General features: G+C 45.9%; 1 protein-coding gene across 4 annotated transcripts in view; it reads left to right on the plus strand.

Annotated features, from left to right (window-relative positions):
• The window catches only part of LOC127697630 (torsin-1A-interacting protein 2-like), a 29618-nt gene extending 15127 nt beyond the window's left edge, over nucleotides 1-14491 (plus strand). For all 4 annotated transcript variants that reach the window (XM_052200906.1, XM_052200905.1, XM_052200904.1 and 1 more), the window contains exons 2-5: nucleotides 6566-6740; nucleotides 8822-9370; nucleotides 10750-10851; nucleotides 11838-14491. In XM_052200906.1, coding sequence (XP_052056866.1) covers nucleotides 6674-6740; nucleotides 8822-9370; nucleotides 10750-10851; nucleotides 11838-12595 — 1476 coding nt within the window. In that variant the 5' untranslated portion in view covers nucleotides 6566-6673 and the 3' untranslated portion in view covers nucleotides 12596-14491. The remainder of the gene's footprint in view (nucleotides 1-6565; nucleotides 6741-8821; nucleotides 9371-10749; nucleotides 10852-11837) is intronic.
• Nucleotides 14492-24915: the final 10424 nt, after the last annotated feature.

Raw genomic sequence — 24915 nt, forward strand, 5'->3', positions numbered from 1 at the left:
AAAATGTGTTAATGCTGCCAGTTTACACTTACTTGTCTCTATATAACCAAAGACTGTCTTGTCTTGTGGTGACTGAACTCAGTGTCCTCCCATCAAAATGGGAAAATAACCTATGCTATGGAGTATATGATAAAGCTTGGCTCCATACATCTGAGAACAGTCTAGTGGATGATCTGTCTTAGACGTGCGAATGTGTTGCTGAACATTGGCCACATTCTTGGGTTCTGTTCATGGAAATCATGGAATCAGATTCGGAGTTAAGCAACTTAGAAAAAGCTCCTGGAAACAACCTGAGAAGCCACTGAACATTTTTAAAATTTCACTTAAGATTCTAGGCGACCAGTGCAGTGTAGAAGCAGAAACGTCGAGGGCCCAGGTTCTTCCTTTCCTGTTAGGGTTTTTAGGTCTCTGTTCTCGTGATAGTTTTTAAATGGGTTCAGTATGGTTTGTTGTGCAGATATTTCAATCACAACCAGAAGCAGGGGGCACCTGGCTTGCTTTCTTACAAGTCTTAATCTGAAAATAAAATCTTTTTGAAATGACCCAGCAGATTTTTTTAAAATCTCATTAGCAGATACTGGTTCATAGACTAGTCTGAGAAAAACTTGGCAAAGGACAAGATTGGCCTTGCCCTGATAGGCCACATCACCTCCGCCCGTGAAACTGAGATCCCTTATACAGCAAATCTTCCCTTCCACATGTGAGGCTGCCGTTTGTCTCTTTAAAGGATGGGTTCTCCTGAGCCACTCCTGTGCCGCCCTATGGCCGAGGTTCTTCTGGTACATAAAATACACTGTGGACCGACAGATAAAGTTAGTTGTAAATTGGCAATGAGGTACTTACTCCCTTATTGTTAATCCTAAAGCTCTTCCCAAAAGATAATTTTTAGAGGCAAGTATTACTGCCCTCTTCATTTTTTAGTTAATAATGTCTATGCCTCAAGGACATAATGCTAAGATTCTACCTGTATGAGATTTAAATATTAGCAGAATAGAAATAAAATTTTTGTTTTAGCCAGCTCTTTAACGGTATCAACATACAAAGACTTGACATCATTGCGTTCTCGAGACAAGCAATGACTAACAGTACATTTAAGTTAAATCTGTTAGTTTGGAAAATACCGTGGGTAGTCTGTGGACCATACATCGTGTCCTGCATTAGTACACTTGGCTTAAAGAGACAGGAGCCTGGTGAGCTCTCATAACACCACAAGGTCAAGTTGAACAGTTCATCAGAATTGTTCTGACTTCTGCACTGTGACTTTGTAAAACAACATGAGTATATAAGCCAGAGAAAGGACTGAAAAAGTGGTCACTTTTTGTTTGAAAGTTCATATGTGACAGCACAACCTGTGTATGATCTGGTATCAGCATTATGTGGAAGAGCTAAACTGAGCAGAAAGGAAATTTTAGAAGCCTTTTGTAGCTTAGGTCTTGGGAGGGTTAAGTATTTTTTAAATATTAGATTAGGATACTTTATAGTAAATGTGAATAATGGATTTTTAAAATATGATTTGATTAAATTCTGGATTTGGTTTTTTCGAGACAGGGTTTCTCTGTGTAGTCTTGGCTGTCCTGGAACTCAGTGTGTAGAACAGGCTGGCCTCGAACTCAAAAATCCACCTGCCTCTGCCTCCCAGACTGCTGGGATTACAGCCCTGCCCCACCACTGCCTGGCGATTTGATTAAATTCTAATGATTAAAATCAAAATTATCTGAGATACTCTGTTTCAGTTGTGTGCTATAGAGTGTGAAGAGTTGATCAAAATATACATAATAGTAACATTTTAAAATGACCATCATAACTTCTATTATTGTCTGGTAGATTTGGGAATAGAAACATTGGGGCAGAGGAAGAAAATACTTTCCCCAGGGAGACTGTTATGTGATGTGGGTGACTGAGGTTATACTGTCCAAGTTACAGGGAAAAGGGCCTCGGCCAAGTAAACTAGTTTAAATAGCATCCAACGAACATGACAGCCTGAATCTATCATAGTTGTCATAGAGTGAAGTCAGCTTGAAAACTACCTTTATCCCCTCTGAGACAGGGTCTCTAGACTAGAGACCGGGCTGGTCTTGAACTCACAGAGAACCACCTGCCTCTGCCTCCTGAGTGCTGGGATTAAAGGTGTGTGCCACCATGTCCAGTAAAAACTGCTTTTTATGAGAGGAAGATAACAGCTTTTCAGCTCTGGGTTATATTCTAATTTAGACAGTAGTAAATGGCCTGGGCGTTCTAATGGGGTTGAGAGTGCAACCGTGGCGGTGCCAGCCAGTGCACTTTTCTGTCATGGGACACAAAACGTTCAGGACAGTGAGGCTGAAAACAGAGAAAAGGGCAAAATCATTGCCAGTTAGAACTTGATGCTTCAATTATCAAAACCTTAAATCTGGTGGCAGGACAAGATTGATCTTGGGCTCTGAGGCAGAGTAATAGGTCACGCTGTCTGGGGTATGAAGCTCGAGAGGTCCGGAGGGACAAATGACCCAAGGTAGATACAAAGATCTTTTGTATCTTAACTGTTAAATATGAATATGATGTAAGTTGGTGTTCCCAGAAACTTTCTACAACATTGAAATAAACATTTTGAAAAATGTTACGGATCTGAGCTGGGAGCATGGTGGCCCGGGCCTTTTAATCCCAGCACCCGGGAGGCAGAGGCAGGCAGGCAGGCGTATTTCTTTGGTCTACACAGTGAGTTCCATGCCAGTCAGCCACCTTGTCTTGGGGCTGTATTGGAGGGGTGTTGAATCTGCCACTTTACTCAGATGGTATATATTAGAGTCCCAGTTCAAACCAAGATCAACTGTACCAGGGTCAGGGACCTGCAGTGTTTACTGGTTTGGTTTGGTTTTTGTTTTTTAGGGCGATGGTTAAAATGTTGGGGGCCATGGGCAGACTGCCTAACCTCAGATCCTGACCGCTGTTAGCCATGTGTTCTTGAGTAAGGTTCTTAATCTGTATCTTGGTTTCGGAAGTAAGAATTAGAATTTGTTCAGTGGTGCAAAGGTTGAGTTAATGTGTTTGGCTCCCGGCACCAAGAAGGCACTCTATTAACGATCAAAAACGGCATTTGATAAATCGTAACAATCACAATTGTTGGGTATACTGTGTTCTTGGATGCTAGAGCAGGAAGGCAAACTGTTTCCTGTCCCAGGTACCATGTTCTTTCAGCTGTTCATTTTGAGGGCCTTAATCAGACCCCATTGCTATGCATTTGTGATGATGTCATTCGTGTCTAAGCTAAGATCCGGCAGGGACTTGTGGTCTTTCGCTCTGTTTATACTGAACTTCATTCCCAGCCCTGTGTTCTTTGCTTCCTGGTACTTAGCCTTTCCCTTCTGTTCCTGTCTTCTCCAAATCTGTCTTTCCTTGGTTCCCACAGGTCCCTTTGGCAACACCAGAGACTTGCAGAACATGAAGAGAGAGGTCCAGCCAGCTGCCCTGCCAGTCCTGGTCTCCTCCGCACAGGCAGCCTTCCCTTGCCTGGTCTTCTTTCCAGCTTGTTACAAAATGTGTAGGCCGCTGTGGTTGAAGCTTCCAGAGTGTAGGAGTTTACCCCATGTGCTCCTAGTTGTCATTATAGGGCTTTATGGGTACAAAATAATATTTTGTTACTTTTGTTCTTGTGTGTGTGGGCGTGTGGTACATGCATGTGTTTTGTGTGTGTTTGCATGTGTGCATATGTGGTGGCTAGCAGAGAGTATCAGTTGTTTTTATCAGTTTATTTCTCCCTTACCTACTATGCGTTTCTGAAAGTTGCTAATTACCTTAAACACAGAGAAAACTGCAGGACATAAGCATGTGTATGTTCCAATCTGAAAGACATTAACATTTTGTCACATTTGCCAGAAAAATGTAAACTCCCATTTAGTATAGTGTCCATGAGTGGAGGGTGACTCTTAGAATTGTAACTAGTTCCACTCCCTGAAGATAGAGCCGAATGGTCAGGGTTCCGGGGTTAGGGTTAAAGTGACGTGGTCCTCAGAGAATTAAGCCAACTTCTACATAAGTAGAAAAATGAATTACTACAGGACACTGAAAACCAACATTTCACAATTGAACTTGAAAGAGATTCACTAAAAATAAATGTGTTTGTGCCAGTTGAGACACAGTCTATGCTTTGTGGCAAAGATACCATCAAATACCTTTTTTGGACAGTTAAGGGTCAGGTTTTTGTTTTGTTGTTACAAAGTCTCCAACACATTTTGATCACAAGGCATAGCCTTACTTTTGTTTTTTCCGACATGACTTTCATGTAGCTCAGGCTGTCCTGGAGCTTCCCAGGTAGCTCAGGCTGGCCTCAAAGGCATGATCCTTCTGCTCCTGCCTCCCAGGTGCTAGGAGTGGCTGAAGCCACCACATCCGGCTTCTGCTGTGACGGTCCACACCAAAGTTGCTTCCTAATATGGGCTTGTCGCTGCTCAGAAAGACTTGCATGATTCTGAAACGGCAGCCTCTAGATTGCTCAGATACCAGACCATATGACATTGTGACTTGAGTTAAAAAACATGTTTGTCCCACTTCTGTTCTGAGGGAATGCTGTTTCAACCCTGTACAGAGGTGAGGCTTGAGTAGCTGCTGGGCTGACGTCAGTGAGCTTGTGAGGAGACGCATATGCTGAGCCTTGGGGACATTTCTGTGGCAGTTCCTTTGCTCCTAGCTAGATGAGACATTTTGGGACGTGCTGTTTGTCATAATGTTAAGAGTAAAGAACAGTAACCTCACAGGCTTTAAGTTTGATAGTAAATGAACCGCTAATGACCTAGGTTTTCCTTGGTTGATTTCTAGTCTGCACTCCCTTCTTTGCGTGTTTTCTTTCACTGTAGATTTTAATCATTTACTCAGTCTAGAACTTCCTGTAAAAGGAATCATTTGGCATTTCTTTAGTGATTTTTTTTTTTTAATGTGGTGCTAATGATTAAATGATTAAATCTAGGGCCTTGCACAAGCCCCTGAGCTATACCTACAGCCTTGTTGTGGTTATAATTAATATCCTAGAAAATTCTCTCCAAAGTCCTTTATATTTATTACCAGGGGGCTGGGTGTGCTAGCACATGCCTGTGATTCCAGCACTCAGGCAGGAGGATTGCCTAGGCTATATAAAAAGTTCTAGGCCTGCCAAAAATATGTACTGAGCTGATGTCTCAAACATCGACGAAGGGGGGAGACATCCTGAGAACTGAAGGTGTAGCTGCGTGGTAGAAACACTTGCCCACGCCTGGATGAAGCCCTGTGTTACCATACACACATGCACACGCACAAAAGCTGAAGTATCAATAAGAGCTTAAAGAGGGAAAGAGAGAAGACAGTTTTGAAATTTGAGACACTTGTAAACATTCATGCCAGCAGAAAGAAGGGTGTGGTCCTAGGTCTCCATTCTGTCTAGTTTATATTCCACATGCATTCATTTTCCTTTAAAAAACAATTAACATGTGTTTGTGTTACGTGATTCTGTATATGGAGGTTGTGGTTGGAGGATAACTTGTAGAAGTCGTTTTTTTTTTTTTTTTCTTACTATGTGAGTGGGTCCTAGCACTCAATCTTAGGTTGGTTGGTACGTATTCTATTTTGCAATACTGGGGATTGAACCTCAGGTCTTGTGCAGGCTAAGGCCAGAGCTGTACCACTGAACCTAGCCCTGGCCCTTGCTTACCTGTTTTAGAGGCAAATGGCTTTTACCTACTGAACTGTCTCACGCCTCATAATTTGTAAATAATGCTTTTCAAACAATATATGAAGTTTTATTGTACACCAGGCACTATAATAAATAGATGAGGTTGAAATGCATAAAGGTTTTAAGAGATTACCATGGAAAAAATCAAAGAAAGCTGGCTTTCTGTGCCTCTCCAGTAGAAGTTCAGAAAGTATAACACTTCACAAAGCTCTGTCACCTGTGTTGTTGTGTTTAACCCCTGGGCTCTTTTTAATAACTGGTGAAGACCAGGTAACTTACTGACCAAACCGTGTTCAGCAGTGAGACCTTACAGCGACTTGGTTTTTATGGCCTAAGAATGGCTCCTGACTTGACTCCTTTTGAGGAAAGCTTGTACTTATTTGTCTTCTCTGAATGTGACAAGGCCATGGCGTGAATGGTTCTGGGTCTCCGTGAGATCCCAATGTGTTCTTGCTGCATCTTCCAGCAGCACTTGCGCAGTTGCCGTTCATAAGTGATCAAGCACCTCTGATCTGAGTGACCTGAGGGATGGCACGGGCAGCTCGGAACATCCACAGTGACCGCCGCCACGTCTGCTTTCAAGAGGGTTTCATGTCTACATTGAAAGCCTTCTAGGATCCCGCTCACGCGGTTTTACTGCTTAGACTCTTGTCCGTCTGCTAGGGCGTTTTAGGACGTGGTGGCATCTGTGCTGGACTCAGAGTCTCGGGAGTTTTTCTTCCCATTGTCCAGGGTTGGTAGGTGGCGCTCCTGAAAGCCAGAAAGCAACTTTTCTAAGGGCTTAAGAAATAACACAAGACAGAAGATTTTATTCAAAGAGCTGAAACTGGCGTTTTGCCTTTGAATGGATAAAGAGTCACTTAAATGTTTGTTTTCACTTTGTTTTAGCCACTGTCTCTTCCTTGCTTCTTGCTTCCATGGGAAGCATGAGTCTATTGGAACTTGGGACAAGAAGAAAACAAAGTATCTCCACTACAAAACCCAGACACTAAAGCCATGTCCCAAACTCTGAAGAGCCAGGACACAAACATGAGCGACAGTGGCCACAGGGACCCTGTGGGAGGTAAGCACTGGCCCCCAGCACCGAAGCCTTGCTGTAGGAAATGGGGCTGTGTTAAGGAATAGTGTCTCCAAGGACCAAACCCTTAAGTTTTGAAGTAAAAAAAGTATATAATTCAGTGGGTTAGTTTGTTAATATTATTACCTTTTTTACATTTACTGAGTTACATAATATCAAATAATTATAATATAAGAAAGATAAATGTTTAGATGTCAGTAGTAAGGAATGGTTGTTTTAGCATGTTATAAAAAGATGGTAGGCTCATCCTTAGAGTTCTATTTATTAAATAAAGAAAACCTGTGACTTAGAGGGGGACCTTTCAAAAAATGGAAAGTCTTTATCCTGCTTTTAGGTGTGTCTGTCTGTCTGACTGTCCAAGAGTGAGTGTGGATATGAGTGAGTCTCTGCAAGTGTTTGTGTGGGTGTCTGTATGTCTTTGTGTGTATATGAATCTCTGTGTGTGTATTAGAGAGTGTATGTCTGTCTGTCTTGTCTGTCTGTCTGACTGACTGACTGACTGACTGAGAGTGAGTGTGGATATGTGTGAGGCTCTGTACATTAGAGTATGTGCATGTGTCTCTGAGTAGTATAGAATAGGTATAGAAATGTGAGATAGTTTTTTGGGAAGAGAAAAAAGGACATCTGTTTTTTTTTTTTTTTTTTTTTTTTTAGATTTATTTATTTTATTTATTGTTATATGTAAGTACACTGAAGCTGTCTTCAGACACTCCAGAAGAGGGCATCAGGTCTTGTTAGGATGGTTGTGAGCTACCATGTGGTTGCTGGGATTTGAACTCGGAACCTTCGGACGAGCAGTCAGTGCTCTTAACTGCTGAGCCACCTCTCCAGCCCAGGACATCTGTTTTTAACATTGTATTTCGTGTGTGTGTGTATGTGTGTGTGTGTGCATTGTGACAGTGCTTTGGATGGTCAGAGGACAACTTGCAGGAGTTGGTTCCCTCTTTCTATTGTGCAGATCTTATGGGTCAAATGAGGTGTCAGCCTGACAGAGAGTGTCCTTATCTGCTGAGCCCTCTTGTTAGACCTACTTTAAATGTCTAAACATAGAACTGTATAATGAACCCCCATGGACTTAGCCGCCGACTTCGCCTGTTACCAACATAAGACCATCTTGTTCCTGTCTTGGCAAGGGCTAAGTGGTAAATAGTTTTGCCTAGCATGCAGAAGGCCCTGCAGTCCATCCTACCTCTACAGAGGAAACAAAATGAAGTTCATGAGACAGCTAGGAAAACATAAATGACAAATATTTGGTGATGTTAAGAAATTACTCACTTTTGCCAGGTGGTGGTGGCACACGCCTTTAATCCCAGCACTTGTGAGGCAGAGGCAGGTGGATTTCTGAGTTTGAGGCCAGCCTGGTCTGCAGAGTAAGCTCCAGGACAGCCAGGGCTACACAGAGAAACCCTGTCTCGAAAAAACCAAAAAAAAAACAAAAAAACAAAAAAACAAAAACAAAAACAAGAAATTACTCACTTTTAAATATGGTGAAAGTGTTATTTTTTTTTTTCAAAGAATCCTCATCTTTTTAGAGATGTATGTATATCCTGGTATTTTAGCTGCAAACACGAGATGTCTAGAACTTGGTTTGTTAAAATGATACAAGAGGAGGGAAGGGGGGGGGGGGAAATACAGATGACTAAAGTACCTATTTCTGTTGTTGTTGTTGTTGAGACATGGTCTTCGTCTGTAGCACAAGCTAGCCTTGAACTCATGATCCTATGATATCAGCCTCCCAAGGGCTGGGACTACAGAAGTATGTACCCTGCTTCAGAGGATATGTTTAGCTTAATTTTATTTATTATTATTAAGTATTGCCTTAGCAATTCCTTTTTATTAGTATTAGCTATTAGCTTTATTAGCATGGACAGCTTGTTTTACCCTTGTAGGCCAGAGAAGTAATGGTTAGGAAAAGTGCACTGTAAATCATGAAAAGGAAAAGTATGTGTTTGTGTGTGTGTGTGTGTTTGTGAGAGAGAGAGAGAGAGAGAGAGAGAGAGAGAGAGATTGCAGACCTTGTTTGCTATGGGAGAAATGTTTAAAATACAACATTTTTATCTCACTAGACTCTCAAAACGTTTTGGAAAATGATCCATCAGTAAACTCTGAAGCACAGGACACCACAGTCACACCGAGTAACACTGCGGAAGCCGGGGCCTTACATCCCACATCTCATCCTAAGGAAGACCATCATGAAATCAGGGCCCCAGGTCAGGGGCATGCGGACACAGGTGACAGATCAGAAAGTTCAGAGGAACCAGCTTTAGAGAAACCTCCACTGGGTAAAGCCGATCTGGAGAGGAGCCCGGACACACTGTGTTCTCAGGACACAGAGCCAGGGCAGCACCCCCACTCGGAACATGCAGGCGGAGACGCCTCTCTGGATCCACACCCGGAGAGCAGAGCTGCGGCCCCCCAAGGCGGGGCAGGGAGCAGAGGGGAAGCCGATGCACACCCGGAGAGCAACGCTGCGGCCCCCCAAGGCGGGGCAGGGGGCAGAGGGGAAGTGGCTCAGGAGCTGCTTGCTGCAGACTCTACCGATGCCCAGAGTCCCGGTCATTCCCGTGCAGGCCCAGGGAGCCAGGACACACTGAGGAGGCGACTTCCCGCACCAGGTGAGAGACTATTACCCTGCTGTGTCGCCTCGAGAATGTGGTGGAAGTCATTCACAGTAATAAGATGTAGACAGGTTCCCAGTCTGCTAGACTAGCCCAGTCACCGCATTAACTTGCTACCTACACATTTACACTTTTAGTTGTGTGTGTGTGCGTGCGCGCACGCGCACACACACAGTATACTTAATGGAGGTCAAAGGATAACTTACAGGACTCATTTCAGCTCTTTTAACTTGTGGTAGTCACCGTCACCACCTAGCCATCATGATAGCTCATGAATTGCATTTTTTACAAATGTATTTTATGTGTTTAGATGTTTTCCATACAGGTATGTCTGTCTGTGTACCATGTGCATGCCTGTATTCAAGACAGTCAGAAGAGGCTGTCGGATCACCTCAACTGAATTACAGACGGTTGTCAGCCACCAGTGTGGGTGCTGGGAATTGAACCTTGGTCCTCTGGACAAGCACCAAGTGTTCTGAACCACTAATCCACTTCTCCAGCCCCACAAATTACATTTTTAAATATTGTTTTTATTTACTGTTTATATTCATGCAATAAGACAAGAAAGGAATACAACTTATGAAAAAAATCATATTCTTGTTTCTTATGAATTATGACTTCAAACTTTCAATTTTTTTTATCTTCTGGAAAACAAAATAGTGTGTAAATCGACAGCTGAGTGTGTACAAATCAGTGAGAGCGCGCACACGCAGGTAGATGCTGGTTAGTTTTTGTTATTGTTCTTGTTTTGAGATAATATCTCGCTCTATAGCCCAAGCTGGCCTCACACTCATAGTGATCCTCCTGCCTCAGCCTCCTGAGATCCAGGAGCACAGGCATTTGTCATCATGCCCAGTACTCTGAAGGGCAAGTCTGCAATGCCCATCTTCTAGTGCCAGGGCATAGTATCCAAGCATCAACTGAGTTGATAACCTAGGTTATTACCCTCTGCTAATCTCTGATGCCTGCTGTGCCCTGTGCGTCTCCATCACAATAGTGTATTCAGGAAGCACTGAGCTCACCTCTCTCAGTGTACTTCTCAGGCATCCTACCCAGAGCGACAACTTTATGAAGAGTTTTTGAATGAGAAAATGGATGGATGGATGAATGTGATTGCACAGACCATGGTCTGCTATCACAATTCCTCCATTGTAGAGGTTCATCGTGAGTGGACAATCAAACCATGCTCCACATGGGGTGTTTGTGTGGGAAGGAGCCTAACATGGTTACGTTAACTGCTAATCAACGGTTTTGGTTTGCATAAAGGGAACATCTGCAAGAGTATAGACATCCTGTCTGTGCTGTAACCAGGTAAGAGGTAAAAGACAATGCCCACTCTCCCAGTGTACTGTCTACAATGTCCCTTCTAACTCTAGAGGCTGGAAGTCATGAAGAAGAGGCGCAGTTGGTGAAGGAAAAGGAAGAGGTTGCACAGGATACATTGAGAAAGACTGATCAAAAGAGTCTCTGGACCTATGGTGAGAACAACCCTGATTTGCTACAGTTGGTTTACATCATTTGCAAATCCTTAAGCAATTTTAGTGTGTGTGTGTTTAATAAATTCAATAAAATAGAGCAATAAAATTTTAAAGTTTTTTTTCCTCTTGAGCTACTGTTTGATATTTAGTTTAACAAATATCCTCATGGTTAGAAAATCTACTGCTCCTCCCTCACCCCACCGACCCCCAGTGGGGACCAAGGGCCTTGTGCACGCTTAGCAACTGCCGTCGGCTGAACTGCAGCCAGAAGCACACAACACCTAAGGGAACAAGAAGCTAAGACTGCCTTTTGTTTTGTTTTGTTTCGTTTTGTTTGTTTTGTTGAGGCAGGGCTGTTGCATGTAGCTCCGACTGGCCTGGGATTCACTGTGCAGCCCAGGCTACCCTCAGACACACGGCAGGACTCCTGCCTCAGCCTTCAGAAACTGCCTTTTCAATAGAAGCTGCTAACCTCTCAGATTGCATGTTTAAGACGGTTGTTGTTTCTTTTCCCCTTTGAGAATGAATCTCGATGTGTAAGGCAGGCGTCATGTCCCTCCTACATAGGCTCTGCCACCGTGTCTGGGTCATATTTAAGTTTTGATTAGAGTGGTCTGTTCTAGCTACTGTATACTTGGAGAATGTGGAAGAAAGTTCACATGACTCACTTTCAAATGCATCAATAACTATGACAGTATATAAATAATTTTGACACAGATATTGTATCTCCAAATAGCTTCAAGGGATTAAAAAAGGTATTTCTGTTAGACTTTTTATTTCTTGCTGTATAGACCATACTATCCTTAAATTCATGACAGTCCTCCTGCCTCAGTTTCTATTAAAAGTCCGAAAATATAGAAGAGTCAGGCAAAGGAACTGGGCATTGCCAGTAGCACTTGATAGGAATCTGTGTTTTTTTTTCCGTTTTCCACTAGGATTGTTTCTGACTCTCGTTCCTCATTTTCTGTTACCTTCTCACCTGGCAGGTTCCGTGTTTCTCTGCTGCCTGATTGTAGCTGTTGTGCTGCGCTCGGTCAACAGCTACTACTCCTCTCCAGCCCAGCAGGTGCCCCAGAACCCGGCCCTGGAGGCCTTCCTGGCTCAGTTCAGCCAACTGAAGGAGAAATTCCCAGGTCAGAGTTCCTTCCTGTGGCAGCGAGGACGGAAGTTTCTCCAGAAGCACCTCAATGTCTCAAACCCCAGTGAGCCAGCCACCATCATCTTCACGGCTGCTCGAGAGGGAAAGGAGACCCTCAAGTGCCTGAGCCACCACGTTGCCAATGCCTACACCTCTTCCCAGAAGGTGACTGCCGTCTCCATAGACGGAGCGGAGAGAGCCCTGCAGGACAGCGACACAGTCAAGCTGCTGGTCGACCTGGAGCTCAGCTATGGGTTCGAGAACGGCCACAAGGCTGCGGTGGTCCACCACTTTGAGTCCCTTCCTGCGGGTGCCACCCTGATCTTCTACAAGTACTGTGACCATGAGAACGCGGCCTTTAAAGATGTGGCCCTTGTCCTGACCGTCCTGCTGGAGGAGGAAACGTTGGAAGCAAGTGTAAGCCCCAGGGAAACAGAAGAGAAAGTGAGGGATTTACTCTGGGGTAAGTTCACCAACTCCAAGACCCCCAGCTCCTTCAGCCACATGGACTCCGACAAGCTGAGTGGCCTCTGGAGTCGCATCTCCCACCTGGTGCTGCCCGTCCAGCCTGTCAGGGACATAGAAGAGCGAGGCTGCCTTCTGTGAAGCCTGCCCCAGAGGTGACGTGAAGGGCCAGGTCTCCGGGCTCGGCCCACTGGGAGGAGGCGATTGGCACGAGAGAGGAACCAGCTGGGAGGAGGCACATGACTGTGTCAGAAAAGAAGCTTTTTGTTCTTTTTACTTTTATAAAAACTTTCTAGTCTGAACTTTGATAGAACTAACAATTGGCCTGATGTTTTTCTTTGTCTTTTAAAGCCAATCAGGGTTAAAATACAACATGATGTATTGTTTAAGTAGCCAGCACAGCGCTAGCTAGAATCATTGCACAGGAAGATCTGATTCTCCAGGGAACTGCAGCCACACTGCTGCCTGCAAGGACTACCCGGCCTCTAGGGCGGGGTTTGGACCTGGACTGGTGCCATTTGAATGATTTTAGAGAACTCTTCTACTACATATTAGTACTTTTTAAGATTCACTGTAATAATACACTTGTGGGGTGGTTGTGTCTTACACAGATTTGCACTTTGAGTAGGTGAAAACAGAAAATTAGAATTCAACCCTCCAAACCTTACCTAAGAACCTGTGTGTATGCTTTTATTCCGTTAATGAGCTGAGGTAAGAACAGCTGTGCTCAAATAAGAATGTTCCCAAACATTTGAATCAGTGTAGAAATTGTTAGGAATTGCTGGAAATGAAAAAATGAAAAAAGGCCATATCATTTCCTTGTGCCTGCCTGCGGCAGCCCCTCCTCCCCATGAGAACATGCCTGCTCTTGGCTGCTGGTATCTGGGGTTCTCTTAGGATTTCAGTGCACCTGAGTTTCACCGAGAAGGAAGTTTGAAAACCATTGATGAAATGAAAGCACATTCTGGAATAGGAAGTCGGAGAGGAGGAAATGAAAGTGTAGAGTTAGGAGGAGAGTGAGGTCCAGGTGACAGAGACCTGCAGATGAGCACTGTGAGGATGTAGGGCAAGGCCTCCAGCTCCTTCCCGCTGGAATGTCACAGTTATCTGTGGTAGGAGTGTGAGCGCTGTGAAGAGCACCCTTTATCCAGTGGGTCAGCTGGTTAGAAATGCCTTCGGAAATGCAAGGGGATGTTCTCCATAGGGAACAGAAGGAGGAAGCATGGCCAGTATCAGTTGTTAAGCTGCATCCCAGGATTTCAGACCGGGGTCAATAGCTGTTGATCAGCATGCGAACTCTGAAAGTAAAACTCTAGTAAAATGATCGTGACCCACGAAAGGTCTGTTCCGTTTCATGGGTGGGAAAAGCCATTGGAATTTTGCACTCAGTTTTGGGTCATCTGCTGCTATGAGATCATGTATGTAGTTAAGACATTAAGCAACTTGGGTCTGGAGGGATTTTAGGAAACACTAAAAAGATATCTATTGATAGTTAAAAGGTCACAGAGACACGGGTGAGAGGTGATCTGAAAATATTTGCCACAAAATGGCTTTGGCCAGAGCCTTTGGTGTTAAGTAACGTAAGAATGGGGGCACACATGAAACAGTATGTGTTTGGGGTTTGAAGGAATCCTGAAGTAGATTTAAGAAAATACCCTACACCAAGTTTAAGCATGGTGAGTGGAGTCTGACTGTCACCCAATGTAAAACACGGGGACTAGGAAATCCATTGGCCGTGTTTTATTTTTTGTTTCTGTATTTCTAGACTTCCTTGTCTTGAATGCTAGCGGCTTGTCATATAACCACGTCTGGACTGCTGCTTACTCTGTAGTGTAGGCTGACTTTGAACTTACAGTAATTTCTCCAACCTGAGTTTCCTGGGTGCTGAGGTTTGAGGTGTGTTTTGTCATAGCCAGCTTTCATTTCAGCTCTTAGCTACTAGCATTATGTCACGTAAGGCCACCTCAAATCACATCCGAAGGTGCCTTGCAGAGCTGTTAAGTTGGCCTTTGACTTGTGCTACCTTGGACTCTACAGTATTTGTACACAGTCTATGTCAGTAGCTCAGATCAGGTGAAAGTAATTGTTTTTTCATTAAAACTATGTAAAACTACAGTCTTACATAGTTTGCTGTCAACACAAATTTAGGATATAATTTTAGAAATTTATTTTCAATTTATTTTTTTTTTTTTTTACTATTTGTTAAAATACACTTTTCCTCCTACCATAAGTGCAATCAACTGAGACTCATCAGTTTTCTATCCACTATCAAAACCCAGGGCCTTATCACTCAAAGAAAGTGCTCTACCACTAAGCTATATTCCCAGACCTCTTAAAAACCATTTTGAAGCTGGGCAGTGGTGGCGCATGCCTGTAATCCCAGCACTTGGGAGGCAGAGGCAGGTGGATTTCTGAGTTCAAGGCCAGCCTGGTCTACAGAGTGAGTTCCAGGACAGCCAGAGAAACACTGTCTCAAAACAAAACAAACAAAATAAACCATTTTGAAAAGAAGCAGTGAATGTTAGTTTGGGTCAGAACAAATGATTTTCTCTACGTAGCCCAAAGTATAGATTCTCAAGCCTTAGATTCTTCCATGATGTGATTATAGTGGTGCACTGCCACACCAGTTTAGTGTAATTACTTTTAAACAAATATACTTCAAAATCTATTATGTGCTGTGCTGTCTTCTAGACCATTGTTTTTCCTGCTCAGTTTTTTATCCTTTTATGTGAGTTGTAATTCCTCTCTCTCTCTCTCTCTGTGTGTGTGTGTGTATGTTTTTTGTTGGTTTTTTTTTTTTTTTTTTTTTTAAATAGAAATCCCTGAAATAAGTCTCAGAAGCAAGGAAATAGAAACTGTCTTTAGACTTGGGTCTGTCTTTCCTCTTCAGGTAAAATTTAGGGTTCTTTTGGGTAGCACTCAGAGATCATCAGAAAACTTCTAGAGAGTTTGTGTCTCTGAACTAATTTTAATAAATTTTACCTGGAGGTCCGCAGGCTTGGGGGAGGGTAGTGGGGCTCAGTGCCCTCCCCATCGGCCTATGTCCCCCACTCCCATCCCCCACCCCCAGTGCTGACTGCTGGTACAGCTTTGTCTCACAGCCTTTGGTTCACATTCTTGTTAAAGACTGGAGCACTGTGAGCACAGATGCTGGGTGTGACAGACAGATGATGCAGCCCGTGAACGCGAGAGTAATGCAGCAAAATGGTTTTTACCAACACTCTTTCTCTAACCAAGATTTCTTAACCCCATTGAATCTTGCCTTTGTGTATTTACAGATTTAATGGCTTGTCAGACTTCTCAAGTCACCATAACTGCTTTTTGCATTTGTTCCCATAGTGATGATATTGAATGTGCCTTATTCAAATCAGTTCTCTGGTTACTATACAATAAATCTTCTTAATTTTTCCTAACTGACTGATTTTTTTGACTAAAATTTCCAAAATAAAGAATTTATGGAAATGGGTGCATGGTCGTTAATGGTGAGAAGAGTCAAAAGGATTCTGGAAGCATCCAGTGGTGTTGGCGGCTGTCAAGGAAGAGGGGCGATGCAGGCCTGGAATCCTCTGCAGCCCTTGGCAGTGTCTGCAGTATTCCCCCCACCTGGCTCTCTCGTGACTAGGGGGAGGGTGACCACAGCCCTGGGAGGTGGTCCAAACATGAGGCACTCTGGCTGGGCTGACTGGGATGTAGTAAGTGTGGGCGGGTGTCCAGCATCTTGTATGTTGGAAAGTAGGAAGGTGGTTTGAATTTAAAATTCAAAGTTAGAGGCTCAAGATGGTTTAATAAAGTGCTTGTGCACAAATGTGAGACCAGAGATTGGATCCACGAATTCCCGTAACAACTCGGGAATCAATCTCTCTCTCTCTCTCTCTCTCTCTCTCTGACACACACACACACACACACACACACACACACACACCAAAAGAAAAATTTGCTCTGAGAATCGCCGAACCTGAATTAGTGGGTAGAACCCCAGGACCCATGCTCCAGCCCCCTCTCTGCTCGGAATCTAGGGCTGGACCCTGCTGTCTTCCTCAGCTCGGACCAAAGGGCTTCTTGACCAGTTTCCTATTTGATTCTTGTAATTTAGGAAAATATATTTTTAAGAGTTAGCATATCTTAAGAGCATTTGCTTAACCACAGTGCAGAGGAGTCTGCTTGCAGAGAATGGGCCGTCTTAAACCCTGCCCAATTATCTACAGTAGGCGAGCCTTGTGGTGGTGGTTTTATTTTTGAGTGTTTAAGTTAAAAGGGTAGAAAATTACATATCTACCCCCAAACACAAACTGGGTAGTAGTCTAGTTTCTATAGAATATATTCAAAGTTGTAAAGATTAAACACAGCAACAAACAAAACAGAAAACCCCTAAGCCCTGCGTCTCAGATAGCCTTCTGCAGAGTGAGGGGCCAGCAGTGGGGCTGGGTGTGGTGGACCTGTGACTGTCAGCTGCAAGGATGACTCAGTGGCTGAGACTGTTTTCTGCTCTTCTAGCAGACATTGTAGTTCAATTCCTAGCGAGCACATGTGGTGACTCACAACTGTGTAACTGCAGCTCCAGGGAGCCTTGACACCCTGACACACACACACACACACAGAAGTAAAATAATTTCTATTTTAAAAAAAGATGAATTGATAATTTCGTAATGCTATGGGATTATTTCCTGAGATGTCATATTGAGTTCTCATTTGGGTTGACACTAAATCTGCAAACAACAAAAATAGGCTAGGGGCTGGAGCCACAGTTCAGGGCTCAGGAGCCTTTGCTGCTCTCACAGAGGACTAAGACTGCTTCCTGGTTAGCCTACTCTGTCAGTTTAGGGACTCTAAGGCGAGGTCTGGGGCAGAGATCGCTGGACAGAAGTCTGTGGGGCAGTGGGAAGCGAGGTAGCCGTATGTGGATACTGATGGACAGCTTGGGCCTGGGGGATGGGGACCCTTAAGTTGTGGCCTGCTTGAGTCCTCTGCCACCCATCCCACAGCTCAGATCTGTGTGCTCACAGGCTAGGGGAGGTCACCCCAGCCCACCACAGGCAGGCAGCCAGCCATGCCCTCCTAGCTGTCGTCCCATATCCATGGCCGAGTCTCTCCATTGTGAACCCCCTTTTTCTTTCTCTTCTTTTTCATCTTGAGGATGCTGCCTGCTCAGGGCCCCCCATGCCATCTCTCAGGGTAGGCTGCAAAGCTATCTTCCGACCCTTTTCTCCCCTTTGGAATGCATTGAAGCCAGGTTTGTCGTAGAAGATTTCATGAGGGGAGCAGGCATAAAGACCCATCTTGTCCAGCCTTCCTTTGAGCTTACAGAGCCCCATCCTTCTGCCAGGGCAGGCAGAATAAACCTTGCTTAAATCTGGGGTGAGTGGCTTAAGAGTTTTAGGAGCCGTAAGAAGCTGTGAAGGGGCTGGAGAGATGGCTCAGCACTCTGTTTTAACAGCACTGACTGTTTTTCCCAAGGTCCTGAGTTCAAATCCAGGTGAGTCAACCACATGGTGGGTGGCTCACAACCATCTGTAATGAGATCTGATGCCCTCTTTTGGAGTGTCTGAAGACAGCTACAGTGTACTTATGCATGACAATAAATAAATAAATAAATAAATCTTTTTTTTTAAAAAAAAGAAGCTTTGGAAGGCTAGTGGTAATGGTTTAAAATACATATTTTGTGTGATTTTTCTTTTGCCACTACAAAAAAAAAATCTTTTTGAATTCATACAAACTGTGCTACCTAGCCCTGTTTTTTCCCTTTTAAGGTTCTTCTCCATCAGCTGTTACCAGTTCCTGACTCCTCCTCCTCAGCAGTAGGGCCGAGAGGAAGGGAAGAGGGATGCAGGTCAAGGAGGAATAGGGCTGGGGAGATTCTCAGTAGCCAGAGGCTGGGGGTCTGGGTCTTTATCATTCTGGGACCCTTGGGATTCAGAAGACCTTAGAAGATTTTAAGATTTATTTATTATATATAAGTACACTGTAGCTGTCTTCAGACACCCCAGAAGATCACATGGATGGTTGTGAGCCACCATGTGGTTGCTGGGATTTGAACTCAGGACCTTCAGAAGAGCAGTCGGTGCTCTTAACCACTGAGCCATCTCTCCAGCCCCTCTAGTTTAGTTTTAAAATGTGTATTTGACTCAGAACACAATCCTCCCCAGGAGAGTGCTCTTTTGTTAGCTTTAGGACTAAATGCAATTCCAAGTAGGTTGACGAACCCTGGGTCAAGGCAAAAGCCCTGGGCTGTGCCTATGAGGAAAAGCAGGAGTAGACACAGGTTTGCCAAAGCGTCTGAGGTGGAGCCTGAGATCCACCTACTCAGGCACGTGCGCCATCTTATGTGCAGACCCCAAAGAGAAAGTGATCTTAGGCCCTTACTCAAGGTGACCTAGCCACCAAGCATCTGGTGCCCATCCCTATGCAGGGAGGGACTGTCACACCCAGTTAAACTCTGGAAGATGGTACTCTTCATCGCCCACCTCGATGTGGGTGGTGTGTGGTAGGAGGGGTTCCACAGTGACAAGATAGAGAAGAAGTGTGGTGGCCAGATGTTTCCGTGGGGCCTGGACCAAGTCTCCTTCGGGGTCTGCTCATCTTTGGTAAGGAACCTCGCTGGGAGCTGGTACGCCCAGGATTGTGGGATTGATGGTTGTGGAAGGAGTTGGGACTTCTTTTTTGGTCCGGGCAAGGGTCTTGGCGGGATGGCCATGGCCTACATTCCAGGAACAGTGCAGGGCTATTCAAAAGAAGAGTCCATAAGAAACCATCTTCCTTAATTATCAGATATGTGTTTGTCCTAAATATATTAACACGTTTCCTAAACAACTGTCCTTAAATATATCAAAATACTTACTGAACAATTATGTTGCAGCTCATCTACAAAGTATAAGCATTCCATAGTTGGGATAAACCTTAAACAAAACTCTGCCAGGCCCTGACCAAGGAACTCTCTGCTCCCCTAAGTCTTAGAGCCTAAGGCTTGTTGGAATACCCACCCCACCCACCCCACCCTGTCCTGTCCCCCTGAGTTGACCCTCTAGCCCTTTCCCCCACCTCACTCCCCTTGCCAATTTAGTCTCCCACTATCTCCTGCATCCAGAGAGCCTAGGCAAGTCAGTTTCTTTTCTTTTCTTTATTATTATTTTTTTTTCTGTCCTGAAGCTCACTCTGTAGACCAGGCTGGCCTCCGCCTGCCTCTGCCTCCCAAGTGCTGGGATTACAGGCGTGCGCCACCACATCCAGCTGGCAAGTCAGTTTCTAAAGAGAAAATACACTTGTCTGAACAAACAACTCCAGGAGGGAGAAACTGCAGGCCAGCAGGTAACCTGGAAAGTTCCGGTTAACTTCCCCGTTCCCATGGAAACCCCAAGTATTTCTGTCCCCTTTGGTAGATGCTCCTTTCCTGCTGTGTCTGCTCCCCCACGCCCCACTGTTTGAAGCAGACACCATCTGCAGAGGCCAGTCCTGTCTCCTTTCTGCCTCCTGTTGCTAAGGTGCCTCAGAAGTGGAGCACAGCGCTGGGTCGGTTACTGTGCTCAGTCCTTGGTTGGAGGGACTCCGTCCCTGACCTTTTGTTGTTTTTCTGAACTTTAGAGACCTGGTTTCTCTGAGTGGCTCTGACTGTCCCGGAAATTGCTCAATAGACCAGGCTACCTTGGAACTCAGAGATCTGCCCGCCTAGGCCTCCGGAGTGCTGGACTAAAGGCACGTACTCCCACTCACAGCTGTATCCTGGCCTCTCCCCTTCACATTCAAAACCAGTTCTCTGTTCTCTCACCCAGTTCTCCCACCTGCTCCCTCTTAGGTCTGGACAGAGCAATGGCCTGAGGGCGGAAAGGTAAAGCCGAGATGGTTGCCCCCTACAAGCCTGAGGCCAAACTGATGTTTGAACACAGCCTTTTCTTTCGGGCCACTCCCGGGGTGATGGGGGTAAAGCGCCACAAAAATGTTCTTCAGGCTCTTTGGTTCTCAGAAGTGAGCCCCACTAGCAGAAGAGAGGCCGGCTGCTCCCCAGGCAAAGCCGCACACTTCCTGTGACACCAGAGAAGGGACTGTGGCGGGGCCAGAGGTCCTAACAACAGGATTGTCCTGGCCACAGCTGCGGTCCATTCTGCTGTAGTCATGGCCCTGAGGCGGTGACACTCACGCAGATACATCCCTGACTGCATCCCTGATCTTTTGTTGTTTTTCTGGACTTTAGAGACCTGGTTTCTCTGAGTAGCTCTGGCTGTCCCGGAAATTGCTCACTGGAGGAAGCTACCTTTGAACTCAGAGATCTGCCCGCCTAGGCCTCCGGAGTGCTGGCCTAAAGGCGCGTACTCCCACTCCCGGCTGTATCCTGGCCTCTCCCCTGCACATCCAAAGCCAGTTGTCTGTTGTCTAGCCTCCATTCCAGCTCTCTTGTTTTTGCAGTCCGTGTGCAGCTGTCTCCCTTCTCTCCCTTCCCACGCAACACAAGGCTGCTTGTGGAACACTGTTAGTCTTCTGAGAAAGAGTGAACTGACCCGAAAGTAGAGAGGCCTGGAAAGTGAGGAGGGTGGGGCAGAGGCCTGTACTGCCCTCCAGTGAGTTCACCATCCTGGGCAGTGAGGACACCTGTAAGAACTACCAAACGAATACCGAGAAGCTTGTGTTCTGGACAAGTACGATTTTTATGCAAACGTGTTACTAGCTTTTTCCACCGGGTTAATTATTTGTTTACGCAAAGGCCCTGCAGTTCTCTGGGAATGCAACGTCCCCGAGCTATGAGCAGGCCCTTTCTCCCTGGGAGCAGTGAGCCCTTCCCTCCTGCTCCTACAGGTCCTGCGCATTAATACTTTTCAGACTAGCCAATGGAATAGACTTGTGAGGACCCCGGGTAGTGGGGAAAAGAGTCACCCCTTGAGTGAGAATAAAAACCAAACATGCTTCCTGTGCGGATGTGTTCGTTTTTCAGAGTGGTAAAGTTTTGGTCAGCAGTAAGGTCTGCCTTGCCCAGGCACTAAAGTTGGAATTGTGGTATCTTTCTCTGCAACCCAGAACTTATCTCTAACACGCTCTTTCCCCTTTCCAAAACCCCCTTTCCCAAGACACAGGAAGTGCTCCCAGGTTGTGAAGACTGACCCCAGCATAGAGGCTTGGCTTCCTTGCAGTAAAGCGAGCGCCTTGTTAAAGTGTGGGCAGAAGAGGAGAGGAAGGGCATAGATTTTGGACGTTTCAGATGTTCAGATTTTAAAACCACAGTTGCCCCATAAAGAATGGAAGGAAGCCAGGCGGTGGTGGCGCACACCTGTAATCCCAGCACTCTGGGAGGCAGAGGCAAGCGGATTTCTGAGTTCGAGGCCAGCCTGGTCTCCAGAGTGAGTTCCAGGACAGCCAGGGCTATACAGAGAAACCCTGTCTCAAAAAATACCAAAAAACCACACACACACACACACACACAAAGAATGGAAGGAAGACCCTCTGAGGTTTCTACTTAAAATTTCTCCTTTATTTCGACATTCACTTGGTTGTGTTCCAGGTTATCAAAGATACAAGACAAGAAATCTGCAGCAGGAGAAGTGGAGTGATGTGGAGATGTGATGAAGAGGACTGGCTATTCCCCGGGCCCCCGGTTCCTTCTCTGCCTGTTTAGGGTTCAGTTTGAAGAGTGCATAAACTGCATCTCATGGTACAGACTCAACAGCTAAAGGGACAGAATAGCTGAGTTGGGCGAACCTTCTCTTCCCCAGGATGGAACTCACAATGCTACCATGAAGAGTGAGGGGGGGGGGGCGGGCAGGTGACCTGTAGCCTAGGGTGGAGCCTGCGCCTTGAGCAATGTGGTCCGGAAGGGCAGTGTGGGTTCCCCTCCCCTGTGATACCTGGATCCCTGATTTTGACTCGTGGCTGAGGAAGCTACAGGGGACACAAAGGGCCCCTAGTATAAAAGTGGCTTACCTGAAGGAATGACTGACAGCATCTAGGGTGGGGCTGAAGAACCAGAGGAGAGCAAGGCCCTGGGCTGGTGGGGAGGGAGTGGGGAGAGCTGCCAGGCCCAGCAACAATGGCCCAGGGTGGGCAGATGGTGGGGCTGGGTGCACTGGGGCTGCAGTCATCCCTCTGCAGAGGGAGAGGGAGATGTTAGCCCTCCTGCTGTGGCTTCTGGAGCTGTGCTTGCCTTCTGAGGTTGCTCAGTGTGTGTGTGTGTGTGTGTGTGTGTGTGTCTCAGGTAGCCCAGGTTGACCTTGATGAACCTCCTATGTAGCCAAGGATGACCTTGAACGACTCCTCCCTTCCTCCCTCTGCCTAGAGGCCTCCCTGGAGGGTCTAGAGCTGAGCCCACTGGCCAGTCTGCCATGCGTGTTTTATGCAGCGCTGGAGTCTGAGACTTGGGCTTCGTGCAGACCTGGCAAGAGCGCTATCAACTGAGCTAGGCCTTAGCCCTGACTTCCCTTTCAGTAACCGAGATGCTTTTGTCTTCTAATTGTCTGGGCTTCCTCCCACCACCCCTTTTGTGGTTTCTAGCCCACAAAACTAAAGGCCCAGTTACCCAGGATCAGTCAACAGGAGAGTCCACCCAGCCCTGCCCTGGCCAGGAGGAAGGCAAGAGGAAAGGCTGACTAGCACGTCTCAGAAGTTGTGGATTTGTGGAATGTTAAGGGACATTTAGGGTCCATCTAGGCAAACTTTGCTTTCCTGGAGAAAAATGGATGTCTGGGTGAAGACACCTGCCTGGTCCAGGAGCTGAGGAGTGGACAGACCGTGAGCACAGAGAGTCCTCTGCTTCTTAACCCTGGGTTCATTATTTACAGTTGGAGAAGTGAAGTGTACCCTGCTCTTTGTCGGACCAACCGACTGACTGACCAGTCAACAAGATTTCAGGAGAACAACCAGTCCATCTCCCAGCCCACCCTCCATAGCATTCTGTGACTCTGGAATGTGCAAGCATTAATTTTTAGAAGCGGGGGACAGTGACCCTTGAATCCCAGAGGTAAATGGAGAACTTATAGACATACTAAAAAACCAAAACCAAAAAAAAAAAAAAAAAAACCCAAAACTAAACTAAACTAAGCAAAACAAAACAAACAACAAAAACCCATAAGGCCACTGCTAGATGACAAGTGGGAGGCGCTGGGACCTGAGGGGAGAGTAGGACAGAGAAACAGCTTGTCACTGAGAGACTGGAGAAAGGGGGCCAGGAGGGCAAGCAAACTTAACCCCTAACTACTAAGACACAGCCAGCCTTCAGGAGACCCCCCAGAGCTCAGACAAGAAGGCCACAGCCCCTGATGGGATAAAATGGTCCTGTTCACAATATCACATCACAGTTGACAGCTCATGGGATACACTGGCCTCTAGAGGAGCTCATGCAGGTGCATGGGAACTGTCCTGCCTTCTGGTTGCCATGGAGACTGGCCACTTTAAATGTCTTTGGGTCCAGTTGCTAGAGGTTCAGATTTTTTTTTTTTTTTTTTTTTTTTTTTTTTTTTTTGGTTTTTTTCGAGACAGGGTTTCTCTGTGTAGCCCTGGCTGTCTTGGAACTCACTTTGTAGACCAGGCTGGCCTCGAACTCAGAGATCTGCCTCTGCTTCCCAAGTGCTGGGATTAAAGGTGTGTGCCACCACTGCCCGGTGAGAGTCAGATTTTTCTTACTTGTTGGTACCCTGGACCTCTCAGCTTTGCAGCTCCTGAAGGAGGTGAAGCCATGCGGCTGTTGGCGGAGGTGAATATGAGGGGGAACCAGCCCCCACCCCAGGAATGGGCATTCGGCACCCTCAGGGGGCTGAGTCTACATATGTGGCTGAGCATGGAGGAACGGGGATAATCAGTGAGACCTGGTCGCCGGGCTTCTAGAACTATAGTGATTAAAACCTGGAAAAGTTTCTCTAGCAGGGGGCCTAAGAAAGGACTTGAAGGGGAGACAAGGGTAGATAGACTCTTCTTGCCATAGTCCCTATAAGCAGCCACGGGCTGTGGCGCTTAGCATCCGTTTGATGTGTTTCATGTGGAGGGACTAGAGAGCAGATATGGTGTTCCCAGAACTCAGTATTCCCATGGGAGCAGGCGACCCAGGTAAAAAAGACAGAGTGTACCCTAGCTCCTCTGTATTCCAACAAGCAAACCCCGAGGGGCTCTGTTAACTCCCTTTCCCCTGTCCTCTCAAATTCTGGGATGGTCTAAGGCCTCACTATTTCCTTTGTGTCCATTTCTTCCAGCTATGCCTGCCTCATCTCCCAAGGTCTCTGGGAGCCTCCCTAGTCTTAGCTTAGCTTTCCCTGGTGCATCTTTGCACAGCCCATCAAAGCAAAGGGTTTGGGCTTGTTGGAAGGGGTCATATAGAGCTTGACTGTCAGAGAGAAAATCCTCAGAGAGAAACTGGTGACTTCACAGACTTATCAGGTCCCTACCACTGGGCCATAGGGCTGGAGACAGGTCCTGCCCTGGTCCTCAAACATTTAATAGTTCACGTCCTATTGAACCTCTGCTATGGAAGCTAGAGAAACTGAAATGGTGTCTGG

The sequence above is a fragment of the Apodemus sylvaticus genome, chromosome 12 (assembly GCF_947179515.1).
Source record: "Apodemus sylvaticus chromosome 12, mApoSyl1.1, whole genome shotgun sequence".
NCBI lineage: Eukaryota > Metazoa > Chordata > Mammalia > Rodentia > Muridae > Apodemus > Apodemus sylvaticus.